The sequence below is a fragment of the Ranitomeya imitator genome, chromosome 6 (assembly GCF_032444005.1).
Source record: "Ranitomeya imitator isolate aRanImi1 chromosome 6, aRanImi1.pri, whole genome shotgun sequence".
Taxonomy (NCBI): domain Eukaryota; kingdom Metazoa; phylum Chordata; class Amphibia; order Anura; family Dendrobatidae; genus Ranitomeya; species Ranitomeya imitator.
Window position 1 is genome coordinate 300,603,897 of NC_091287.1, and position 24,586 is coordinate 300,628,482.

Consider the following 24,586-nt stretch of genomic DNA (forward strand, 5'->3'; position numbering starts at 1 on the left):
GACAAGTCACAAGCCCAGAAAATCTTTATGCCATATTTAGCTGGTTTTAAAGGTATATACTGGGTAAATTTAGTATGGCCTCTAAATGGAAATAATTGCTCATCGACGGTGATACAATTATATGGCTTGTAGGCTCTCTCCAGATTTCTGTTCAGCATTGTCCAGATGTCCCGTATTGTTGCAGCTTTATCTGTTTGCACACGTTCTGCACGTGTATTTTCGTTGTCAAATCTGATAAATCTGAGTATCATCTTGAAGCGGTCACGAGACATGGCTGCACGTATAAGAGGCAGAGCAGCAACATTCCACATATCCTCCAGATTCTCTTTGTTGTCTCTGTGCACACCATCAGCAATCAGTATGCCCAAAAATGCATGAAGTTCAGTTTCAGTAAATTGCTTGAATGTTTTTTGTGGTGGCCATTCAGAAGAATCAGGAAAACGTTGTACCGGTTGGTTGTTGTAAGCATCACAAACTCTCTTGGCCTTTCGATTCGTTTCCCGTAATATGATGTCACACATCTCGGGAGTCATGATTGACTTGAATAGCTCTTTTGCTGTATACAGGTTGCTGATTGCTGCAGGGCCACCTCTTTGTCGTAGGACATTACGAGATTTTGTTTGTGCATTTGGCAGTGGATCACTACACCATTGAGTTTTATTCTTAGCAGTCCAAATGTCGCCTGCACTTTGAGGCACAGACTCATCCTCAACACTTTCGTCTGAGTCGTATTCTTTTTCCTGCTCTATGACCATTTCTTGTTCAATGTCTGAATCTTCTTCAGTAACATCCACTTGTGGTACATAGTTTTCATCATCAGATGCAACATATGGTTCTTCCTCATGCTCAGAATCAGATTCTTCTAGCATTCGCATTATTTCATCAGACGTAAATCTGTAAATATGAAAAAATGAAAAATAATTTTCCAAAATACTACACAATACTACATTATTGGCTTTTCACAAAATGATACTAACCTGCAAACACGGTTTCTTGGATTATGGCGGAAACTAGATCCAGCATCACTATCACTCATGATAGTGAATTTTGGCTTCGTAATTTAGTTCAGTAACACGTGGCAAGTAGAATGAAACTCGATTCTAAAGTGCAGATAAAAAAGTACATTATTTCTAGTGATAATTATTTATAAATGTCATTTATATATTATGTAAACCGTATACGGTTTCAGAATTTTCATTCCATCTTCGACTGTTTTTATGACCAATAGGAAAATTGTAACAGAGCCACCATCTTTATTTTGTGCTGAATATAAGTAAAACATCGTAAAACAATATGTAGATACTAATTATTATCCATTTTTGTATAAAAATCACACCTATAGTGATAGGTTTCATACAAAATATTTGTAAGCCAAGTCCAGGCTCAAAGACAATTTCTGACTGTTCTGTCCCCACATAAGGCGAATGAAGGTATAACTGGTTGTTAGATGCTGTGAGACTTTCCTACCTTCGTATCCAAGAAATTGAAGACTTCACAAGCCTAGAAATGTGTGTGCTCACAGCAATGAGATGAACAGCAAAATGGCTACTGAGAGGAGGGAGGTAGGAAGAGAAGTAGAAGCCACTCCCAGTTTGAATCAACTTAATTTACAGCAACATAAGTGAGCAGTAACAACACTGGCCAATAGATATCAGCATAACATTTGTAGCTGAATGAACTTTAGTTTCTGAAACCAAGTAAAGAAGAAAGTCTTCCCACAGTGGAGGTATATACAGTATGAAGGTGCAATTGTAACTCTGCAGCCTGTTAACGTTGTAAAATTTTGTAGCCTGACGAAGGTTAAAATACCAGGTTTTTGTCATGTAAAATAATGATACCACGTAGAATTGTTTAAGAATGTTCAACCTTTAATGTCATCTATAATTTAAACAATTCATTTGAAACATGAACTGAAATCTTTTTGGGTGAAAAAAGAAAAATAAAGAGCTAAAACAATGAGGTTACATAAATATGTACACTCTTTAACTAACACTTTGTAGAAGTACCCTTTGAATTTATGACAGCGTTCAGTCTTTTTGGGTAGGAGTCTATCAGCATGACACATATAGAATTGGCCATCTTAGTCCACTCATTATCCATCTTAGTCCACTCATAGTCCACTCAAATCTCATGTGTGCAGCCCTTTTGAGATTATCAATTTGATCATTCAACTTTGATCATCTTTTAGCAAAGCAATTCTTCTGGTGAAATTCAATTTCAGCTCCAGCTTTTTAGCAGATACCTGAAGATATTGTTGCAAAATTGACAGATATTTGGAACTGTTCATAATTACCTTTACCTTGACTAAATCCTCAATAAAAAAAAAAGCTGCAAAGCATAATGTTGCACCCACCATGCTCCACTGAGGGTATGATGTTCTTGGTAGAGTAGAGAGGAAACGGGAGGGACGTTTTAATTACATTAACTAAATAGGAATTTACGATTAAAATCAATACATCACATTAACTAGATAGGAATTTTGGATTCAAATCAATGTTAATTTTGGACCACCTCTTTAATCTTTAGATTTCTGTATTAATGGAAATGTGTCCCTAAGGTGTGAGATGCTAATGAGTAGACTTGCAGTATTGGACTCTAGCCACAAGAGGTCACATTTGCCTCTTGGATAGGCTCTATTCCAGACCCCATGGTGTTTTTCCATACCAGCAGAGAGCTGACAGGGGAAAGAGTGTGAGAGAAATTCAATGTCATCCTGGGAGCTCAGAATTCACTGTGTTCCAGAAACTGACCAGAGTGCTGGAGAAACGTGCATCTGTTTTCGTGATGCCTGTTACAGGGAAATAATTACTTTGGGGGAATGACTACGGTTGGAAGCAGAGTGGTATTTCCCCCAAGGCATCTGCTTTGGAAATGAGAGCCTCCTGCTAGCCTATTAGCCTAAAACTGTGTAATAGGCCCGCTGTATACTGGAGAGACCACCCTGGTACATGGTCTACAAAGGTAAGTTCCAGATTCTTTGATATTTTTCTCTTTAGTCTAGCGCCAGTATGTCATATGTTAAGTATACATTTATTATATGAAACGACTTACCTTTAACCCTACTAGACCAGGCGCACCATTTCTGCCAGGTAATCCAGCTTCACCCTAGCACCAGAAATAGATTTCTTACATAATGAAAATTGTAATTTACTTGTTCAATTGTACAGTTTGGTGTCATTGTGAAATTTTAGATTCTACTAGTTTGACAAGCAATTTTTATGCGTGCAAAGGTTTTATATTGTTGTTTCTCTGCAATTCCAATTGCCTATTAAAGGTGACAGAAAACTAGATGATCAGAACTGGCTTTGGACCAAACAACTTTGTTCCTTATTGATGATGTGATCTGTGTGTACATTTTATAGATACTTTTCTGAATATTTTACTAATATATTAAAGTAAATTCAAGATTAAATGATGAGACGTGTAGATCAGGAGTGCAGACTGTCAGTCATTAACTTGGTTCACACTGGTAACTCCTCCTTTCATTTAATATAAGCTCTGGAGGCAGATTCCCATGAAGATCAGAGTCCGGCCCATAGATTTTAACCATTAATTTATATATTAAGAGAATGTGGGTGTCTCTGGAATAAGGCTACGTTCACACTAGCGTTGTGCTAGTGTGCGTCACGTTAGCGTCGGGCGACGCAGTGGCGACGCACGCGTCATGCGCCCCTATGTTTAACATGGGGGACGCATGCGTTTTTGTTTGTTGCGTTTTGCGACGCGTGCGTCTTTTTTGCCGCTAGCGTCGGACCAAGAAAACGCAACAAGTTGCATTTTTCTTGCGTCCGATTTTCGGCAAAAAACGACGCACGCGTCGCAAAACGCCGCGTTTTTCAGTGCGTTGTGCGTTGCGTCGCCGACGCAGCGGCGCACAACGCTAGTCTGAACGTAGCCTAAGATATCAGATTGCAGATATCAAGTTAGCATTTTAGTCAATTTCCTACAACCTGCATGCCCATATACAGTGGGTACGGAAAGTATTTAGACCCCTTTAAATGTTTCACTCTTTGTTTCATTGCAGCCATTTGGTAAATTCAAAAAAGTTAATTTTTTTCTCATTAATGTACACTCTGCACTCCATCTTGACTGAAAAAAACAGAAATGCAGAAATTTTTGCAAATTTAATAAAAAAGAAAAACTGAAATATCACATGGTCATAAGTATTCAGACCCTTTGCTCAGACACTCATATTTAAGTCACATGCTGTCTATTTCCTTGTGATCCTCCGTGAGATGGTTCTACTCCTTCATTGGAGTCCAGCTGTGTTTAATTAAACTGATAGGACTTGATTTGGGAAGGCACACACCTATCTATATAAGACCTCACAGTTCACAGTGCATGTCAAACCAAATGAGAATCATGAGGTCAAACGAACTGGCCAAAGAGCTCAGAGACAGGATTGTGGCAAGGCACAGATTTGGCCAAGGTTACAACAAAATTTCTGCAGTACTCAAGGTTCCTAAGAACACAGTGGCCTCCATAATCCTTAAATGGAAGAAGTTTGGGACCACCATAAGCCTTCCTAGACCTGGCCATCCAGCCAAACTGAGCAATCATGGGAGAAGAGCCTCGGTGAGAAAGGTAATGAAGAACCCCAGGAAAACTCTGGCGGAGCTCCAGAGATGCAGTAGGGAGATGGGAGAAAGTTCCACAAAATCAACTATAACCGCAGCCCTCCACCAGTGGGGCCATTATGGCAGAGTGGCCCAACGGAAGCCTCTCCTCAGTGCAAGACATATGAAAGCCCGCTTAGAGTTTGCTAAAAAACACATTAAGGACTCCCAGACTATGAGAAATAAGATTCTCTGGTCTGATGAGATGACGACAGACCTTTTTGGTGATAATTTTAAGCAGTATGTGTGGAGAAAACCAGGCAGTGCTAATTATCTGCCCAATACAATCCCAACAGTGAAACATGGTGGTGGCAGCATCATGCTATGGGGGTGTTTTTCAGCTGCAGGGACAGGACGACTGGCTGTCACTGAAAGAAACATGAATCTGACCAAGTACAGAGATATCCTGGATGAAAACCTCTTCCACAGTTCTCTGGACTTCAGACTTGGCCAAAGGTTCTCCTTCCAACAAGACAATGACCCTAAGCACATAGCTAAAATAACAAAGGAGTGGCTTCAGAACAACTCTGTGACCATTCTTGACTGGCCCAGCCAGAGCCCTGACCTAAACCCAGTTGAGCATCTCTGGAGGGACCTGAAACTGGCTGTCCACCAACGATCTGCAAGAAAGAATGGCAGAAGATCCCCAAATCCAGGTATGAAAAACTTGTTGCATCATTTCCAAGAAGACTCATGGCTGTACTAACTCAAAAGGGTGCCTCTACTCAATATTGAGCAAAGGGTCTGAATACTTATGACCATGTGATATTTCAGTTTTTCTTTTTAATAAATTTACAAAATGTACTATATTTCTGTTTTTTTCAGTCACGATGGGGTGCAGAGTGTACATTAACCCCTTTCTGCCATCGGATGTACTGTCCCGTCCATGTGACCTGGGACTTAATTCCCATGGACGGGATAGTACGTCATATGCGATGAGCCGCGCTCACAGGGGGAGCGCTGCAGATCACGGCCGGGTGTCAGCAGATTATCACAGCTGACACCCAGCACTATGTGCCAGGAGGGGTCACGGACTGCTCCCGGCACTTTAACCCCCGGAACACTGTAAAAAAAAATTTTTTTTAAATCCTAAATAAAGAAAAAAATAAATATTTTTCCAAAACATACATTTCTTTATGTAAATAAAAAAACAATAAAAGTACACATATTTAGTATCGGCGCGTCCGTAACAACCTGACCTATAAAACTGTCCCAATAGTTAACACTTTCAGTGAACACCGTTAAAAAAATAAATAAAAAATGAGGCAAAAAAATGCTTTATCAGCATACAGCCAAACAAAAAATGTAATAACACGCGATCCAAAAGACAGATATAAATAATCATGGTACCGCTGAAAACGTCATCTTGTCCCGCAAAAAAATGAGCTGCCATACAGCATCATCACCAAATAATTAAAAAAAAGTTATAGCCCTCAGAATAAAGCGATGCAAAAATATTTATTTTTTATATAAAATAGTTTATATTGTATAAAAGCGCCAAAACATAAAAAATGATATAAATGAGGTATTTCTGTAATCGTACTGACCCGAAGAATAAGGCTGCCGTCACACTAGCAGTATTTGGTCAGTATTTTACATCAGTATTTCTCAGCCAAAACCAGGAGTGGGTGATAAATGCAGAAGTGGTGCATATGTTTCTATTATACTTTTCCTCTAATTGTTCCACTCCTGGTTTTGGTTTACAAATACTGATGTAAAATACTGACCAAATACTGCTAGTGTGACGGCAGCCTAAAACTGCTTTATCAATTTTACCACACACGGAACGGTATAAACGCCCCACCCAAAAGAAATTCATGAATTGCTGGTTTTTGTTCATTCTGCCTCCCAAAAATCGTAATAAAAGTGATCAAAAAATGTCATATGTCTGAAAATGGTACCAATACAAACGGCAACTCATCCCGCAAAATACAAGACCTCACATGACTCTGTGGGCCAAAATATGGAAAAATAGCTCTCAAAATGTGGTGATGCGAAAACTATTTTTTGCAAGAAAAAGCGTATTTTAGTGTGACAGCTGCCAAACAAAAATCCGCTATAAATAGTAAATCAAACCCCACTTTATCACCCCCTTAGTTAGGAAAAAATAATAAAATAAAAAAATGTATTTATTTCCATTTTCCCATTAGAGTTAGGGCTAAAGTTATGGTTGGGGCTAACGTTAGGGTTAGAGTTGGGGTTAAAGTTAGGGTTAGGGTTGGGGCTAAAGTAAGGGTTAGAGTTGGAGCTAAAGTTAGGGTTAGGGCTAAAGTTAGGGTTAGGATTGGGGCTAAAGTGAGGGTTAGGGTTGAGGCTAGAGATGGGGTTAGGGTTTGGATTACGTTTGCGGTTGTGTTTAGGGTTGGTATTAGGGTTAGGGGTGTGTCAGAGTTAGGGGAGTGGTTAGTGTTATGGTAAGGGTTGGGATTAGGGGTTTGTTGGAATTTGGGGTGTGTTGGGGTTTGGGGTGTGGTTAAAGTTGGGATTAGGGTTAGCAGCGTGTTCGGGTTAGGGGTGTGGTTAGGGTTATAGCTAGGGTTGGGACTAAGGTTAGGGGTTTGTTCGGGTTAGGGTTGGAGACAGAATTAGGGGGTTTCCACTTTTTAGGCACATCAGGGTCCTCCAAATGCGACATGGCGTCTGATCTCAATTCCAGCCAATTCTGCATTGCAAAAGTAAAATGGTGTTCCCCCCTTCCAAGCTCTGCCGTGCGTCCAAACAGTGGTTTACCCCCACATATGGGGTATCATCGTACTCAGAACAAATTGGAAAAAAACTTTTATGGTCCAATTTCTCCTGTTACCCTTGGAAAAATAAAAATGTTGGGGCTAAAAAAATTTTGTGGGAAAAAAATGATTTTTATTTTCATGGCTCTGCTTTATAAACTTTAGTGATACATTTGGGGGTGCAAAGTTCTCACAACACATCTAAATAAGTTTTTTTGGGGGGTCTAATTTCCAAAATGGGGTCTCTTGTCAGGGTTTCTACTGTATAGGCACATCAGTGGCTCTGCAAACTCAACATGACGCCCGCAGACCATTCCATCAAAGTTTGCATTCCAAAACACCACCACTTCCCTTCCGAGCCCCGATGTGCGCCCAAATAGTAGTTTTCTCCTACATAAGGGGTATCAGCACACTCAGAACAAATTGGACAACAACTTTTGGGGTCCAATTTATCCTTTTACCCTTGGGAAAATGTAAAACTGGGGGGCTAAAATATCATTTTTTGTGTAAAAAAAATGATTTTTTATTTTCACGGCTCTGCGTTATAAACTTTAATGAAACACTTGGGGGTTCAAAGTTCTCAGAACACATCTAGATAAGTTCCTTGGGGGGTCTAGTTTCCAATATGGGGTCACTTGTTGGGCGTCTACTTTCCAAAATAGTGTCACTTGTGGGGTATTTCCACTGTTTAGGCACATCAGGGGCTCTCCAAATGCGACATGGAGTCATATCTCAATTCCAGCCAATTCTGCATTGAAAAGCCATACAGCGCTCCTTCCCTTCCGAGCTCTGCCATGTGCCCAAACAGTGGTTTACCCCTACATATGGGGTATCAGCGTACTCGGGACAAATTGAACAAAAACTTTTGGGGTCCATTTTCTCCTGTTACCCTTGGGAAAATAAAAAATTGGGTGCAAAAATATAATTTTTGTGAAAACAAATTTGATTTGGATTTTAACGGATCTACATTATAAACTTCTGTGAAACACTTTGGGATTCAAAGTGCTCACCACACATCTAGATAAGTTCCTTTGGGGGGTCTACATTCCAAAATGGTGTCACTTGTGGGGGTTTCCACTGTTTAGGCACATCAGGGGTTCTCCAAACGCGACATGGCGTACTATCTCAATTCCAGTCAATTTTGCATTGAAAAGTCAAACGGCGCTCCTTCCCTTTCGGGCTCTGCTATGCGCCAAAACAGCAGTTTACCCTCATATATGGGGTATCGACGTACTCAGGACAAATTGTTTAACAACTTTTGGGGTCCAATTTCTCCTGTTACCCTTGGTAAAATAAAACAAATTGGATCTGAAATAATTTTGGGGTGAAAAAAGTTAAAAGGTTCATTTTTTTTAAAGCATTCCAAAAATTCCTGTGAAGCACCTGAAGGGTTAATAAACTTCTTGAATGTGGTTTTGAGCACTTTGAGGGGTGCAGTTTTTGGAATGGTGTCACTTTTGGGTATTTTCTATCTATCTAGACCTCTCAAAGTGACTTTAAATGTGATGTGGTCCATAAAACAAAATGGTGTTGTAAAAATGAGAAATCGCTGGTCAACTTTTAACCCTTTTAACTTCCTAACCAAAAAAAATGTTGTTACTTTGTGCTGATGTAAAGTAGACATGTGGGCATTGTTACTTATTAAGTATTTTGTGTGACGTATCTTTGTGATTTAAGGGCATGAATATTCAAAGTTGTAAAATTGCGAAATTTTCAAAATTTTTGCAAATTTCCATTTTTTTCACAAATAAACACAAGTCATATCACATAAATTTTACCATTATCATGAAGTACAATATGTCTCGAGAAAACAGTGTCAGAATCACCGGGATCCATGCAAGCGTTCCAAAGTTATTACCTCATAAAGGGACAGTGCTCAGAATTGCAAAAATCGGCTTGGTCATTAACATGAAAACTACCCTTGGGACTTAAGGGGTTAATGAGAAAAAAATGAACTTTTTTGAATTTACCAAATGGCTGCAATGGAGCAAAGAGTCAAAAATTTAAAGGAGTCTGAATACTTTCCGTACCCACTGTAGATGGCTTAGGAGAGTTGATCTTACTGACAAATTCCCTTTAATTTACTATGGATCGCGGATTAAATATTTGTAATAAATAAGATTTAAGAACAATACTTACTAATGGCCCCTGAGGTCCTGGAGGACCAATTGTTCCCCTTTCCCCTTTACAGCCCTAAGAATGAAAACTAAATTGTTACAAAATTCTAAATTGTTTGCCTAGAAAGCAATATGGATATAATATTAAGAGTTATAGAAAATAATACTTGGGAGGAATATTTATTTTTACTTTAAAGGAGTTATCGACTATTCAGACAACTCCTTCTCAATCCCTATGCTTCCTCCTTGTAAATAATAATACATGCTCATCTCTGGTGCATCAGTGTCAGCACTGGCTCTTCTGGGGATCATGTGACATTATTATGTCACGCTAACTTTTCGGCCAATCAGTACTGGCTTCACTCTCCCTGCATTAGGACAAATCACATACATCCAGAGGAAGTGAGAGTTATTGAGATTTTTATTTTTTATTTCCCCCACATTAGAGAAACCTTAAAGTTAAGAGATAAAAATCATGATGCATGATAAATATGATTGTCTGCTAACCATTAATCAGATATAGTTACATACATAGTTACATAGTTACATAGTTATTAAGGTTGAAGGAAGACTATATGTCCATCTAGTTCAACCCATAGCCTAACCTAACATGCCCTAACATGTTATCTAAGGACTCGCTCGCAAGTTTTTGACATGGACTGAATGTCTATGTGGAAAAAAAATTGCAGCATGTGCGGCGCCCCAGGGTCCTGGTCATCACAATAGTATTGCTTTCCTCTTGGGGAGAGTGATGCTACGTTTGGAGGCAAAGAAAGATAACTGCATCCAGGTATCACAAACATGCAACACATTTCACACTCCAGGCCACCAGGGGGAGCTTCTGCTCCTATTTATTAGGTCACTCCCCTCATAGGTAAAACTGGTCGCCTGTAGGGAAAGTTAGTTAGTTGCTGGCTGAGCTCAGCTCAGTTAGTTGGTCCCTGACAGGGGTGGGATCCTGTCAGTGAATGAAGGAGAAAGGACACGGAGCTATTCATGCCCTCAGAGCCGCAGCTCCTGGGAAGAGACACACAGAAGGCAGAACTGTATTGCAGCGAGTGTGAAGGAAGTCATAACAAATGAGTGGATACCAGAAGGGGACCAGCCCTACACAGGCTGCCTCCTTCTGAGGCGCAGAATCCCAGTAGCCAGAACACCGAGGGAGTAACGACCTTTATGCCTTGCTCCAGAGACCGGCAGGACAGCTAATTTCATGTTACCTGTCTGCCCTACACCCAGGAGGCATGGTGGCAACCTTTGGAGGCAGGGGCATGCTAGAGTCCCTATAAACAGCCTCAAGCAACCAGTCATACGGGTTTGTCCTATCCTATATGGGGGACAGAGAGAGAAAGACATTACATCTGTGAGGACCTTATGTGAAGCCTTAGGCAGTAAGGAACTACAACACTGCAGCGCAAGGGAAGGCTACTGATTTCCACCTGGATAAGGGGACTCTGGACTTGCCTCCAAACCGGCCGGACTCTGCTTGCCCTGTGATCTGGTTCCCTGGACTGTGGATGCTGAAGTCTTCAGTAAAGGTAAAGAGACTGCAACCCTGTGTCCTCGTTCTTCACTGCGCCATTCATCATTCACCATCTCCACACCGGGAAACCCTGGGGACATACTTCACCTGTGGGAAGGTATACCATCTAGCTGCCATAACATCACCCCAGCGGACCCCTTAAAGCAGCGTCAGTCATCCTGACCGAATACCACAGGTGGCATCACAAACATAAACGCTATCCCTTTAAAGACCTTTCCCTATTACACGATCGTCCCAGGGCCACGGACCGGGTCAGCCACCTGTGAACCACAGGACCCTGTACCGAGTACCCCACGGCCCTAGGGGGACGCTCCACATGCACTATTCTCTTCTTTATATTAGATTAGATTTGTTTTTCAAATCTATGGGTGTGCAAAAAAAATTGATCCCTGTTAAATATTAATTGTTGTTATTCATTTTTACTCTCAGCTCTGTACTGGGTATATTTGCTGACATGACCTTTAGGTTATTTCTGTACATTTAGCTCAAATTATGGAATCATCCTGTAAATTTTCATACCCAAAAATAACACCTGCATCAAATTAGATCTGCTCGTTAGTCTGCATCTAAAAAGGAGTGATCACACCTTGGAGAGCTGTTGCACCAAGTGGACTGACATGAATCATGGCTCTAACATGAGATATGTTAATTAAAACAAAGTAGAGGATTATAAAGCTCTTAAAAGAGGGTAAATCATTCATCATCACGCAATGTTGCAAAAGATGTTGGTTGTTCATAGTCAGCTGTGTCTAAAATCTGGACCAAATACAAACAACATGAGAAGGTTGTTAAAGGCAAACATACTGGTAGACCAAGGAAGACATTAAAGCGTCAAGACCGGAACTTTAAAGCAATATGTCTCCAAAACAGGGAATGCACAACAAAACAAATGAGGAATGAATGGGTGGAAACTGGAGTCAACGTCTGGGACGGAACTGTAAGAAACCGCCTAAAGGAAATGGGATTTACATACAGAAAAGCTAAACGAAAGCCATCATTAACACCTAAACAGAAAAAAACAAGGTTACAATGGGCTAAGGAAAAGCAATCGTGGACTGTGGATGACTGGATGAAAGTCATATTCAGTGATGAATCACGGACCTGCATTGGGCAAGGTGATGATGCTGGAACTTTTGTTTGCTGCCGTTTACAATAAATGCACAAGTTTATGTTGATATTTTGGACACTTTTCTTATCCCATGAATTGAAAGGATGTTTGGGGATGATGAAATCATTTTTCAAGATGATAATGCATCCTGCCATAGAGCAAAAACTGTGAAAACATTCCTTGAAAATAGACACATAAGGTCAATGTCATGGCCTGCAAATAGTCCGGATCTCAATCCAATTGAAAATCTTTGGTGGAAGTTGAAGAAAATGGTCCATGACAAGGCTCCAACCTGAAAAGCTGATCTGGCAACAGCAATCAGAGAAAGTTGGAGCCAGATTGATGAAGAGTACTGTTTGACACTCATTAAGTCCATGCCTCAGAGACTGCAAGCTGTAATAAAAGCCAGAGGTGGTGCAACAAATACTAGTGATGTGTTGGAGTGTTTTTTTGTTTGTTTATTTTTCATGATTCCATAATTTTTTCCTCAGAATTGAGTGATTCCATAATTTTTCCCCTATGCTTGGTTCAAACAAAGTAACCATTACATTTTTTGTTCTTGATTTTGTTTATTTTTTTTTAAGCCAGAAAGTTTTTCTACAAAATTAAACAACTGAATGAAAATCCTCCAAGGCCGGTGATTCCAAAATTTTTGCCAGGGGTTGTACAAGTGCTTCTCACAAAATTAGAATATCATCAAAAAATTAATTTATTTCAGTCCTTCAATACAAAAAGTGAAACTCAATGTTAGGGCTAGCGGAACGCACCAAATATTAAGACAGATAGAGTATGGTGCGTTCGCAGCCCGGGGTCCACCGTGCAGAGATGGAACCTGCTGCCAAGTAACGACGGACTATATGGCGGTACTCATAAGTATACACACGTGGGTTAAACTTCACCCAACGTGAAGGAAGCGATCCTGTTGCGTCACAGGACCGCGGTACCGCACATAGAGCGCGAGCAAGTAGTCAGCGAACTCAACCCCAACTAGGATTGAAGTCCGATTAGACCCTTGCTGGCATAACACCGCAACTGGGTGTGTAAGGAAACTAAATAACGATTTTAAGGCACAAGAGTGCATGCGGTGCCGCACTGACGAACGCCACTAACCACCCAGGCTTGGGTAAGGAAAGCACAGAGGAAGTGCACGGCGCCGTACTGGCGGTCACAGCAACTGGACGCTGTAATGTGTGATTCGTGCTGTAGGCTAAGTCAGGCGCTAGATAGCAACCATACACCTTCCGCGAACAGACATTCAATAGGGTAGGGGTATCCAAGGACGACTTGCACTCACACATACACATATTAACAATTGTACACTAGCGCATGGCCGTGCAGTCATGCGCAGTTTATATAGTTGCAGCACAGGAAGTGGCCACAGAAACTTTGCCCTTACAAGACCTGCCAAGAGGACCAATGGAATGTGCTGCAGAGCCTGAGCACATGACCCTCGATCTCCAACGGGAGATCTTGCCCTGGGCATGCTCAGTGTGTGCAGACAAGGACTTAGTCCCAGAGAAGTCCGCTCGCTGCTGACCAGCACTGACTTTAATGGCAGAAGCTGAAGAAGCAGCAGTAACTCTCTGTACAGCGTGAGACTGAGCAAGACGCTGGGACCGACGTCCCTGCTGAGCAGACTCCACTGCGGCTGGATAAGAATGGGAGACCGCAGCGGAGATGGCTCGAGATTCCCCCTGTGCAGAAGCGGGAACTCGAGACCTAACATTACCCCCCCTCCTAGGGCCCCCCCCCCCTCCTTGGGCCTCGCTACGCTCGAAGGCAGCAATGAGCTGTGGGGCCCGAATGTTTTCAGCAGGCTCCCATGACCTGTCCTCTGGGCCATAACCCTTCCAATCCACCAGATAGAACTTTTTGCCGCGTACCACCTTGCACCCCAAAATAGCGTTCACCTCGTAATCGTCCGTAGACGAACCCGATGTCCCGGCAGATGACTCGGAAAACCGGGATATGTATACGGGTTTCAAGAGGGACACATGAAAGGTGTCGGTGATACCCAAGCGTGGAGGAAGAGCCAAACGGTAGACCACAGGATTAACTTGTTCGAGAACCTTGAAGGGACCCAAGTAGCGAGGAGCAAACTTAGTGGACTCAACTCGCAGCCTGATGTTACGGGCGGAGAGCCACACCAAGTCGCCAGGAGCAAAGGTCGGAGCGGGACGCCGATGAACATCGGCGGAGGACCTCATTCTCTCCTTGGAGGCCCGAATGGCATCCTGCGTGCGGTCCCAAATGTCCCGTGCCTCCACAGCCCAGTCTGCCACCCTGGAGTCAGCAGAAGACACAGGCATGGGCACAGGAACACGCGGATGCTGGCCGTAATTTAGGAGGAATGGAGTCTGACCGGTGGAGTCGGCTACGGCATTGTTAAGTGCAAACTCTGCCCATGGTAGCAAGGATGCCCAGTCATCCTGCCTGGCAGAAACAAAATGTCGTAAATATGTGACCAAGGTCTGGTTGGCCCTCTCTACCAACCCATTCGTCTCGGGATGATATGCCGAAGAGAGATTCAACTCAATACTGAGTAGACGACAAAGCTCTCTCCAGAATCGAGACGCAAACTGGGGACCCCGGTCACTAACAATTTTGTCTGGCATACCGTGTAGGCGAAGGATATGCTTGACGAACAAGACAGCCAACGCCCGTGCAGAAGGTAGCCGTGGAAGAGGCACCAAGTGCACCATTTTGGAAAAATGGTCGGTGATCACCCAGATAATGGTGCAGTTACGAGACTTGGGTAAGCCCACCACAAAGTCCATCCCGACCATCTCCCAGGGCCTGTCCGCCACCGGCAGAGGATGAAGCAAACCAGCTGGCCATTACCGAGGAGTCTTGTTCTTGGCGCAAGAGACACACGCCCGAACATACTCTGCGACATCACGAGCCATATGCGGCCACCAGTACGTCCTCGCCAGTAACTCAGATGTCCTTTTGGTACCAAAATGTCCACCCACCCTGGACGAGTGTGCCCAAGAGAGAACCTCCGGTCGCAAATTGGATGGAACAAAAGTCTTGCCCGGGGGCACAGACTCTAGCGAAACCGGGGCCACAGTTCTCAAGCTCTCGGTGGGGACAATAAGCCGAGGCTCCTCCTCCTCCTCCGCAGATGACACAACGGAACGAGAGAGAGCGTCGACCCGAATGTTCTTCTCCCCAGAAAGAAAATGGAGGGTGAAATGAAACCGGGAGAAGAATAAGGACCATCTGGCCTGGCGAGAATTCAACCGCTGGGCTGTCTGCAGGTACACCAAATTTTTATGGTCTGTGAAGACTTGGAAGGGAAAGCGTGCACCCTCCAAGAGATGTCTCCACTCCGAGAAAGCCAACTTTATGGCTAGCAACTCCCTGTCCCCGATGGAATAATTCCTCTCTGCTGGTGAGAAGGTCTTGGAGAAAAAGAAGCAAGGATGCTTCCGACCTTGAGCATCCTTTTGGAAGAGGACTGCTCCAGCACCAACAGAAGAGGCATCCACCTCCATGATAAATGGCTTATCAACATCGGGGCGATGTAGGATGGGAGCGCTAGCGAAATGTGACTTTATAGAGTTAAAGGCCTTGGAGACCTCCTCAAACCACAATTTGGGATTCACCCCCTTCATGGTGAGGGCAACCAAGGGAGCTACCAAAGTTGAGAAGTGCGGAATGAACTGGCGATAATAATTAATGAACCCCATAAAGCGCTGCACCGCTTTAAGAGAATGGGGTTCCTGCCAGTCCATCACAGCCTGTAGTTTAGCAGGATCCATAGCCAATCCCTGGGCAGAGATGATGTAGCCTAGGAAAGGTAAGGACTCCTGCTCAAACATACACTTCTCCAACTTGGCATAGAGGGAGTTTGCCCGTAGGAGGTCGAAGACTTTGCAAACATCTCTCCGGTGGGAGTCAATATCTGGAGAGTAGATGAGAATATCATCCAGATAGACTACGACTGAGGTGGAAAGCATATCCCGGAAGATATCGTTCACAAAGTCTTGGAAAACGGCTGGGGCATTACAGAGCCCGAAGGGCATCACCAGATATTCATAGTGCCCATCCCTGGTGTTAAAAGCCGTCTTCCATTCGTCCCCCTCACGGATGCGAATCAGGTTGTAAGCACCCCGCAGATCTAGTTTAGTAAATACCCTTGCTCCCCGAAGCCTATCGAAGAGAGAGCTCAGATATCAAGGGCAAAGGATACTTGTTCTTAACGGTGATGGCGTTAAGACCCCTGTAGTCTATGCATGGACGCAATTCTCCATTCTTCTTCTGCACGAAGAAGAACCCTGCCCCAGCAGGTGACACTGACTTCCTAATGAATCCTCTTGCCAGATTTTCCTGGATGTACTGTGACATTGCCTCCGTCTCCGGGAGAGATAGCGGATAGACTCGACCCCGGGGAGGCTCAGCACCAGGCAAGAGATCAATAGGACAGTCATAGGGGCGATGGGGTGGAAGGATCTCCGCCGCCTTTTTGGAGAACACGTCAGCATAAGACCAATACTGCTTGGGGAGAGAGGAAAGATCTGCGGGTACCTCTGTAGTAGCAACCTGAACACACTCCCTCTGACACCTACCCCCACAAGATTCGCCCCATCCCAGGATTCTGCCAGAGGACCACTCGATATGAGGAGAGTGGTACCGTAGCCAAGGTATTCCCAACAGGACCTTATCAATTCCCTCAGGAATGACGAGCAGAGATATAATCTCCTGATGAGATGGCGACATGGACAGAGTAAAAGGGATGGTCTGGTGTGTTATCTGTGAGGGCAGTGCCGACCCATTCACCACTCGTACCGTTACTGGTTGAGCTAGCATAACCAGGGGTATTGCGTGACGTTGGGCGAAGGCAGAAGACATAAAATTGCCCTCCGCCCCAGAATCCACGCAGAGCTCTACCGAGTAGGAGAATGAGCCTATAGTGATTGTCCCCTTAAAGGACAATTTAGAGGCAAACGTCGCCATGTTTAGTGTACCTCCACCTACTACCACTAAATGCTGACGTTTCCTCGATCGCTGAGAACATCTGGTGGCTAGATGTCCTGACTGCTGGCAAACATGACAGACCTTGAGTGCACAAGCGGTCTGGGACTTAGATCCCGCTTGTGACACTTCCCTGGCCTCATGTGACTCAGGAACCAGGACCGGAGATTCCAGAGGTTTGGCGAAGGTAGGAGCCAGCCGAAACCTCTGCCTACACTGGGCTCGCTCTAACCTCCGCTCGTTAAAACGGAGGTCAATTCGAGTGGAGACAGTTATTAACTCCTCCAGTGTGGCAGGAATCTCCCTAGTGGCCAGAGCGTCCTTAACGTGGTCAGCCAGGACCCTCCAAAATATGGGGAGAAGAGATTTATCCGACCAATCCAGCTCAGAAGCTAAAGTGCGGAATTGGACGGCGAATTGACTGACCAAGGACTCACCCTGAGTTAATCCCAGCAGTTGGAGCGCCGTATCATGGGTGACTTGAGGTCCTAAAAAGACCTGTTTCAGAGTGCTCAGAAACAGCGGAGCACTCTGCACCACATGATCGCCACGCTCCCACAGCGGCGTAGCCCATTCCAACGCCCTGTCCGACAAAAGAGACACTATAAATCCCACCTTAGCCCGCTCTGTGTTAAAATGTGCAGCCAGGAGCTCGACGTGAATAGAGCACTGACTCACAAATCCCCTACAAAACTTGCTATCAAGAGAGAATTTTTCTGGCAGCGGGAGGCGAGAAAATGTCGGAGCAGGGGTCGCAATGGACAGGGTTGCTGCAGACACGCTAGCAGCTTGTACAGCAACCGCGGTAACATCCACAGCTGAGGTTGCGCTCTCAAGAGCCGCCAACCTACCCTCCAGCTGCTGGATATACCGCAAGGATTGCTGTTTGTCCGTCATTACTAGCCAGACCCTGGCGCTAGTGTAATGTTAGGGCTAGCGGAACGCACCAAATATTAAGACAGATAGAGTATGGTGCGTTCACAGCCCGGGGTCCACCGTGCAGAGATGGAACCTGCTGCCAAGTAACGACGGACTATATGGCGGTACTCATAAGTATACACACGTGGGTTAAACTTCACCCAACGTGAAGGAAGCGATCCTGTTGCGTCACAGGACCGCGGTACCGCACATAGAGCGCGAGCAAGTAGTCAGCGAACTCAACCCCAACTAGGATTGAAGTCCGATTAGACCCTTGCTGGCATAACACCGCAACTGGGTGTGTAAGGAAACTAAATAACGATTTTAAGGCACAAGAGTGCATGCGGTGCCGCACTGACGAACGCCACTAACCACCCAGGCTTGGGTAAGGAAAGGCACAGAGGAAGTGCACGGCGCCGTACTACAGCAACTGGACGCTGTAATGTGTGATTCGTGCTGTAGGCTAAGTCGGGCGCTAGATAGCAACCATACACCTTCCGCGAACAGACATTCAATAGGGTAGGGGTATCCAAGGACGACTTGCACTCACACATACACACATTAACAATTGTACACTAGCGCATGGCCGTGCGGTCATGCGCAGTTTATATAGTTGCAGCACAGGAAGTGGCCACAGAAACTTTGCACTTCCAAGACCTGCCAAGAGGACCAATGGAATGTGCTGCAGGGCCTGAGCACATGACCCTCGATCTCCAACGGGAGATCTTGCCCTGGGCATGCTCAGTGTGTGCAGACAAGGACTTAGTCCCAGAGAAGTCTGCTCGCTGCTGACCAGCACTGACTTTAATGGCAGAAGCTGAAGAAGCAGCAGTAACTCTCTGTACAGCGTGAGACTGAGCAAGACGCTGGGACCGACGTCCCTGCTGAGCAGACTCCACTGCGGCTGGATAAGAATGGGAGACCGCAGCGGAGATGGCTCGAGATTCCCCTTGTGCAGAAGCGGGAACTCGAGACCTAACACTCATATATTATATACAGTCATTACAAAAAGAGGGATCTATTTCAAATGTTTATTTCTGTTAATGTTGATGATTATGGCTTACAGCCAAGAGCCCACAACCTGTGTGCCAAGTCACCCCAGTCCAACACTGTACAGGGTAAACAATTGGATTTGAGGCATTAGATACATTAATTTTTACATTAAAACGTAATTTACCTTTTTTCCTAGAATCCCCGGACTTCCAGGCTGACCGCTTTGTCCAATTGGTCCCTATAACGAAAAAACAAAATAACAATTACTTAGTCCTTATTCAAAGGATACATATTGTAGTACACTTACCATACAAACAAGTACTAGACTTTATTTCCTGGCAAAGAAACTTTGTTTATTTTTTCTTAGGCTTTTTTATATTGAATATCCTTTTTTAACTGTAACTAAAGTCTGCAAAACGCATTAAACAAAAATGTAAATGTGGCAAGTAAAGTAACAGTATATTGATGCATCACTTGAACTTAGCTGTTTAAAAAACTAAAGCTGTGCTCTGATTGGTTGCTGAGGACAACAATGACAATTTCTCTTTTAGGACTCCTTCACACGTTCTTGTTTCCAGTACATGTGGTATCCGTTTTTTAACCCATCTTAACCTATAGGGTTGTAATTTTAGTTCTTTCTTTATCCATACCAGAAAAACACTGGTGATGACACAATGATGGAAAAACACCAACTCAAAAAATACTTTGGCACAGAAAAATAGTCAAATGAAAGTCAAAAGTGTTTATTATTATTTGGGGGGATAATAATAGTAATTATATACGTTGCTGCTATAGATACACATAATGTGATCTTTCCTGCCTCCCAATTCTTTCCTAGTACCTGTTCCTGAATTTTAACAATCTAAAAAAAAACTTTTAATATTATATTCAAATAAAATCATTATTTTAATTATTCATTAATTTTCACTTCTATTTTTTTTTAGTCTAGGTGCAAAAATCAGACATCCGTGGTAAGTATCTGTGATCAATTAATTCTAGTAAGAAATGCAGCTCAGTAATACTAGGCAACCCTTAATCTGTTAACATCCCATATTGTGAATTACTATATAATGTATGTAGCAGAGCTAGATGTGTGATTGCTTGTAATTTTTGGAACAGAAAAAAATACTCAGTTGTAATAAATTATAATTTTTTTTATACCTTAAATCCCACTTGGCCTGGCACACCATGCATTCCAGGTGGTCCCTAAAATAATAATGAATAATTATTGGTTATTATCCAAAATAAATGAAATAATAAATTGGATTCAGGCAGAAATTATTGATGATGACCTGTCTTTATGGCAGAAATATGTATTAGGAACACTCCTATAAAGCCTATGTGTTTGAGGACAGGGCAATGATCCTATCATATACCCTGTGTGTACAATTATTAGGCAATGTGTATGTTTCATGACTAATTTGGTTACTGAACAACTACAGTGACGTCGGTCAATCCAAAAGGTTACTAAACCTGAACACTGAATATTTAAGAAAGTAAAAGTGAGGTTTTGTCTTTCTTAAGATAATATCTGTGTGTGAATTATTATTGGCCAACTTTTAGTATGCAGAATTATTATGCAACTAAATGAAAAATGTAATTTTTCCCAATAATTATTATTATTTATTTATTTATTTATTTATTTATATAGCACCAGTGATTCCATGGTGCTGTACATGAGAAGGGGTTACATACAAATTACAGATATCACTTACAGTAAGCAAACTAACAATTACAGACTGATACAGAGGGGCGAGGACCCTGCCCTTGCGGGCTTGCATTCTACAGGATGGTGAGGAAGGAGACAATAGGTTGAGGGTTGCAGGCGCTCCGGTGTTGGTGAGGCGGTAGCTCCGATAGTGGTGTGGAGGCAGCGGGGTCAGTGCAGGCTGTAGGCTTTCCTGAAGAGGTGGGTTCTAATGTTCCGTATGAAGGATCTGAATGTGGTTGATAGTCGGACGTGATGGGGCAAAGAATTCCAGAGGATGGGGGATATTCGGGAGAAGTCTTGGAGGTGGTTGGGTGAGGAGCGAATAAGTGTGGAGGAGAGAAGGAGGTCTTGGGAGGACCGGAGATTATGTGAGGGAAGATATCGGAAGATTAGTTCAGAGATATACGGAGGAGACAGGTTATGGATGGCTTTGTAGTATTGGTATTAGTAATTTGAACTGGATACGCTGAGGGAATGGGAGCCAGTGAAGAGAATTGTAGAGGGAGGAAGAGGAGGAGTAGTGAGGAGAGAGATGAATTAGTCAAGCAGCAGAGTTAAGGATGGATTGGAGAGGTGCAAGGGTGTTAGCAGGGAGGCCACATAAAAGGATGTTGCAGTAGTCAAGGCGGGAGATGATGAGGGCATGCACAAGCATTTTAGTAGATTGAAGGTTGAGAAAAGGATGGATTCTGGAGATATTTTTGAGCTGGAGGGGACAGGAGGTGGAAAGAGCTTGGATGTGCGGTTTAAAGCACAGGGCAGAGTCAAGGGTTACTCCGAGGCAGCAGACTTCTGGTACGGGGGAAAGCGTGATGACGTTAATTGTGATAGATAGGTCAGGTAAGGAAAATCTATGAGATGGAGGAGAGATGATGAGTTCAGATTTGTCCACATTGAGTTTGAGGAAGCGAGAGGAGAAGAAGGAGGATATGGCTGATAGCCACTCCGGGATTCTGGACAGCAGAGAGGTGACATGATCTGAGTGTCATCAGCATAAAGGTAGTACCGTAATCCATTCGACTTTATGAATTGTTGATTTTCATCTGTTAGAGAGAGTGCACAACTCAAAATGTAAAAAAATACATTTCTGACATTTAAGATAAATATTAGTAACAATATAAGCCCCCTTCTTTTCTGTAACAGTCATAAGCGTTCTAACCACGGAGTCTGTCACTTTCTTAATATATTGACAATGCACTTTTTGACAGCCCCTCAGAAACTGTTCAGAGAGGTGTGCTGTTTTACTTCACAGTAAATCTCCCGTTTAAGAAAGGCCCACAACTTCTCAATAGGATTTAGGTCAGTTGAGGTAGGGGCCATGTCATTATTCTTTCATCTTTAAGGCCTTTACTGGCAGCTAAGCAGTGGAGACTTTGATGTATGCAATGGAACACTATCCTGCAGAAAAATCATGGTTTTCTTGAAAGATACAAACTTTTCTGTACTACTGCTTGAAAAAACTGTCTTCTAAAAAGTTACAGTAGGTTTAGTAGTTGATTTTGAGTTCATCTTTAACTTGAAAAGGTCCAACTAGATCATCTTTAATCATACCAGCCCATAGCAGTACTTCACTACCATCTTGCTGGCACCTAAGTCAAACTGGAAGTATGTGCCCATCACTGATTCAGCCATAGGCTCATAAAATCTTTGAAAAATCTGTCTTCAGATATTTCTTGGCCTAGTCTTGGCGTTTCCACAAATGTGCTTTGTTCAGTTGTGGTCAAGTCCCAACCCTCCTTGCCTTGTCCATGTCTCTGAGCACTGAAACCTTGTACTTCTGCTGGGCACTTCATGGAGATGGCAGCTCTGGAATTTGACCGCACTGGATGATAACGGGTTCCTGGTCACTTCACGTTTGAATTTTCTCAAATCTTTTCACAGTTATTGTGCACTTTTTTTTCTCAACACATTTTTTGTGACCCTGTTGACTGTTTGCAACAAAATGTTTGATGGTTCTGTGATCACGCCCCAATATCTTAGCATCACTCTGAGACTAGTAAAGAAATTTGAAATTTCAGAGTCAGGTAAGAAAAATGTTCTCATTTTTGCCTAAAGAAATAAGCTGCCTAATAATTCTGCACACCTTGATAATGGATGTTATATCCTTAGGCCGGCCTCACACTCAGCGTATAAAAATACGGTCAGTATTTTACAGCCGTAATACGCCACAAAATTCCAAAAATGGTGATCCGTAAGTACTCTGTAGGCAAGGTGTGGTCGCGTATTCTGTGCATGTAATGTTGCGTATGTAATCTGTATGCCCACCGTAATGCGTATTTTTCACGCAACCTGACAAAATGGACATTTAACGGTTTTGGAGGCTGAAATTGATTTAAATCACCATCATCAACCCTATTTAAGGCCTCTACAACAGGTGGCTCACTCCCATATGGCCATTTTGTGGTTTTGCATCTGTTGGAGTGTTGTGGTAACGTTTCCACCATGTCTGACCTCCTGCAGTTCACCCCAACACAGCGGGTTTTGTTTAACTGGGTCTTGTCGCGTCGGTTTGGCCAGCCATATCCTGTGATTGTGGATCTGCAAAGGAGGAGCAGAAGAATGTGGGTGCATCCTCTTTTGACTAAATGCCTCACTAAAGGCCATTTTCATAGGCTATATACAGCTCTGCGGGAACATCCAGAAAAATTCTATCTCTACTGTCGCATGACAATCCAAACATTTGATATATTGTTGGAGATATTACGTCCAGGAATCATATATCAGGACACAAGGATGCGCAAAGCCATATCCGCAGAGGAGCATCTTCTCCTTACCTTACGGTATGTATTCAACATCCTCACATACTGTATGTTGATGATATTTTTTTTATATGTTTGTTTCTATCAGGTATTTTCATGTATAAGTATACATTAGGTCACAAGCAGATCTAAAAATGTTGGGGAAATGTTATAGTTAAGCACCCTAAGGACATTTTTAATTTTACAGCGTTAAGCATGTTTGTGAAAATAGCAAATATGATTGTGCTTCTTCATGTTTTGTGTGAACTCTTTAAACCTACCTAATATTGTTTTTTGTTCACTTTCAGCTTCCTGACCACTGGATTGTCATTTGCGGGACTCCACCTGGAGTTTTTGATTGGCCGATCAACAATTTCTGGCATTGTGCGGTCAACCTGTAGGCAAATATGGGATAGACTCAAGGACCTTGTGATGCCTGAGCCAAAACAGGCTGATTGGCTAAAAATAGCCCGTGGGTTCCAGGACAATTGTGACTTTCCAAACTGCATTGGAGCGGTGGATGGGAAACATCAGGGTACGTAAGCCGCCGAACTCTGGCTCCCAATTCTAGAATTATAAGCAGTTTTTCTCTGTAGTTCTGTTAGCTGTAGTTGACAGTAACTACAGGTTTATAATTGTAGACATTGGGGCCTATGGCCGAACTGGAGACTCTAGGGTCTTCAATTCGTCCATTATGGGTCGGCGGCTACGTGACAACCAGTAAGACCTCCCACCACCACAACAACTCACAGGCTCCACTGCAGAAGCACTGCCTTTTTTTGTTGGAGATGAGGCGTTCCAACTGACCAGACACGTCATGAGGCCTTATCCCCGGCGCAACCTCGACCACCATCGGAGGATCTTCAATTTGTGCCTTTCTAGGGCGCGGAGACTGGTGGAGTGCGCCTTTGGTATTCTGGTCGCCAAATGGCGTGTCCTCCAGACTGCCCTACAGCTCAGTGAGGCTACAGTCAATGAAGTAATCAAAGCCTTAGTAATTTTGCACAATTATACCCGCATAATTGATTGCTTATCAGATGCTAATGATGAACACATGTTGAGTACTGTAATTAGGCCTACACCACATGGCCCTCCTCCATGCTTTCCCCTTTCTGGCATAAAAGTTAGGGATGTTTTCA

The 24,586-nt window shown here is 43.2% G+C and overlaps 1 protein-coding gene across 1 annotated transcript in view; it reads right to left on the bottom strand.

Annotated features, from left to right (window-relative positions):
* LOC138643369 (collagen alpha-1(XXI) chain-like) overlaps window positions 1-24,586 on the bottom strand; it is a 130,792-nt gene that overhangs the window by 41,763 nt on the left and 64,443 nt on the right. Inside the window, exons 12-15 of the mRNA XM_069732290.1 lie at window positions 20,160-20,204; window positions 19,183-19,236; window positions 9,482-9,535; window positions 3,052-3,105 (exon numbers count right to left, since the gene is read on the bottom strand). Coding sequence (XP_069588391.1) covers window positions 3,052-3,105; window positions 9,482-9,535; window positions 19,183-19,236; window positions 20,160-20,204 — 207 coding nt within the window. The remainder of the gene's footprint in view (window positions 1-3,051; window positions 3,106-9,481; window positions 9,536-19,182; window positions 19,237-20,159; window positions 20,205-24,586) is intronic.